The following is a 1172-nucleotide window of genomic DNA, read 5'->3' on the forward strand; positions in this document are numbered from 1 at the left end:
AATTATTTTTTGAAATATTTTTTAGGACAGCTTTTAAGTAAAAAATAACAATACACCTAAATTTAAAAAATTTACTGTTTGTTAGTTTTTAATGAACGAACTAAATCCCTTCAAAGTAAATTCCTTGGATTGAAAGGAAATTCCTTGAAATAAAAGATTAAGAATAAAGATAAAAGATTTAAGTTTAGTTTATAAAAATAATAATAATAATAATAATAATAATAATAATAATAATAATAATAATAATAAAAGACATCACTAAACATCAAAAAGAAAAGCATCATAGTTTATACAGATACATTACATTGAAGATTTTAATTACAGACATTACAATATAAACATTTTTGTTTTTGTTGACCCGACAAACCAAAAAATAACCAAGTCCAATCAACAAAAAAACAAACAAACAACAGAAGTTACTTCCAAATTCCCGTTAACTAAGAGCTATTACTTAGCTGCTACGCTAATTAAGCCCAAGCTTGCCTTCTAGTACCCATTGAGAAAATCATCTCAAGATCAGGCGGTTGAAAATACCCATTCTTCGGCGGCTCCGGCCTTTTCTTCCCAAAAGTAAACGGCTTCTTCTTCGGCGGCGGCGGCGGACAAGCTTGCACAGCAGGTATCCAACACTCCCCACGTGTTGGCGTCGACCAACCTTCTTGAATCATCGACGTCACCACATCCTCGTACGACACCATCTCATCCTCCATTTTTCTCCGAACTTCAAACGCTGTTCTGTGTTATTTTTTCCTCCTTTGTTTGAGAGATATAGAGCTTTTCTTTCCGTATATATATTTGTACGTGAAAAAAATAGTGTGGGTGGTTCGGGAAGTTGCTGGTATTTTGTGGATAAGACAGTTACAGATAAGCAAGTTGAAATCAGTAGGTGTCATGTAATGGTTCCGCTTTGGTCTATGTGGATACACACGTGGCGAGCTTTCGAGAAGTGTCTTCTCAGTGCAGTTTTAAACTATGGCGCCAAACTTGGTCGGTTCTGGCGCGGGAATTCCCATGTACCACTAGTTTGAATATACCTCACATCTCACAACCGACTACTATTTTTTTATTCTTTTTATTTAACTTTTAGTTTTAAGTTCGAATTTTGGCCACAAGTCCTTTCCTCAAGTGTGTATTTATATAAATTTCTGTTGAAGTCGGCAGAAATGACCAGA

The 1172-nt window shown here is 34.8% G+C and overlaps 1 protein-coding gene across 1 annotated transcript; it reads right to left on the bottom strand.

Moving 5' to 3' along the window:
• Positions 1-259: 259 nt before the first annotated feature.
• LOC107903246 (cyclin-dependent protein kinase inhibitor SMR4) lies at positions 260-832 on the bottom strand. The gene has a single exon (XM_016829285.2). The coding sequence runs from the start codon at positions 708-710 to the stop codon at positions 468-470; it is 243 nt and encodes an 80-aa protein (XP_016684774.1). The 5' UTR covers positions 711-832; the 3' UTR covers positions 260-467.
• Between the last annotated feature and the right edge of the window lie 340 nt (positions 833-1172).

The sequence above is a fragment of the Gossypium hirsutum genome, chromosome D05, assembly GCF_007990345.1.
Source record: "Gossypium hirsutum isolate 1008001.06 chromosome D05, Gossypium_hirsutum_v2.1, whole genome shotgun sequence".
Lineage (NCBI taxonomy): Eukaryota > Viridiplantae > Streptophyta > Magnoliopsida > Malvales > Malvaceae > Gossypium > Gossypium hirsutum.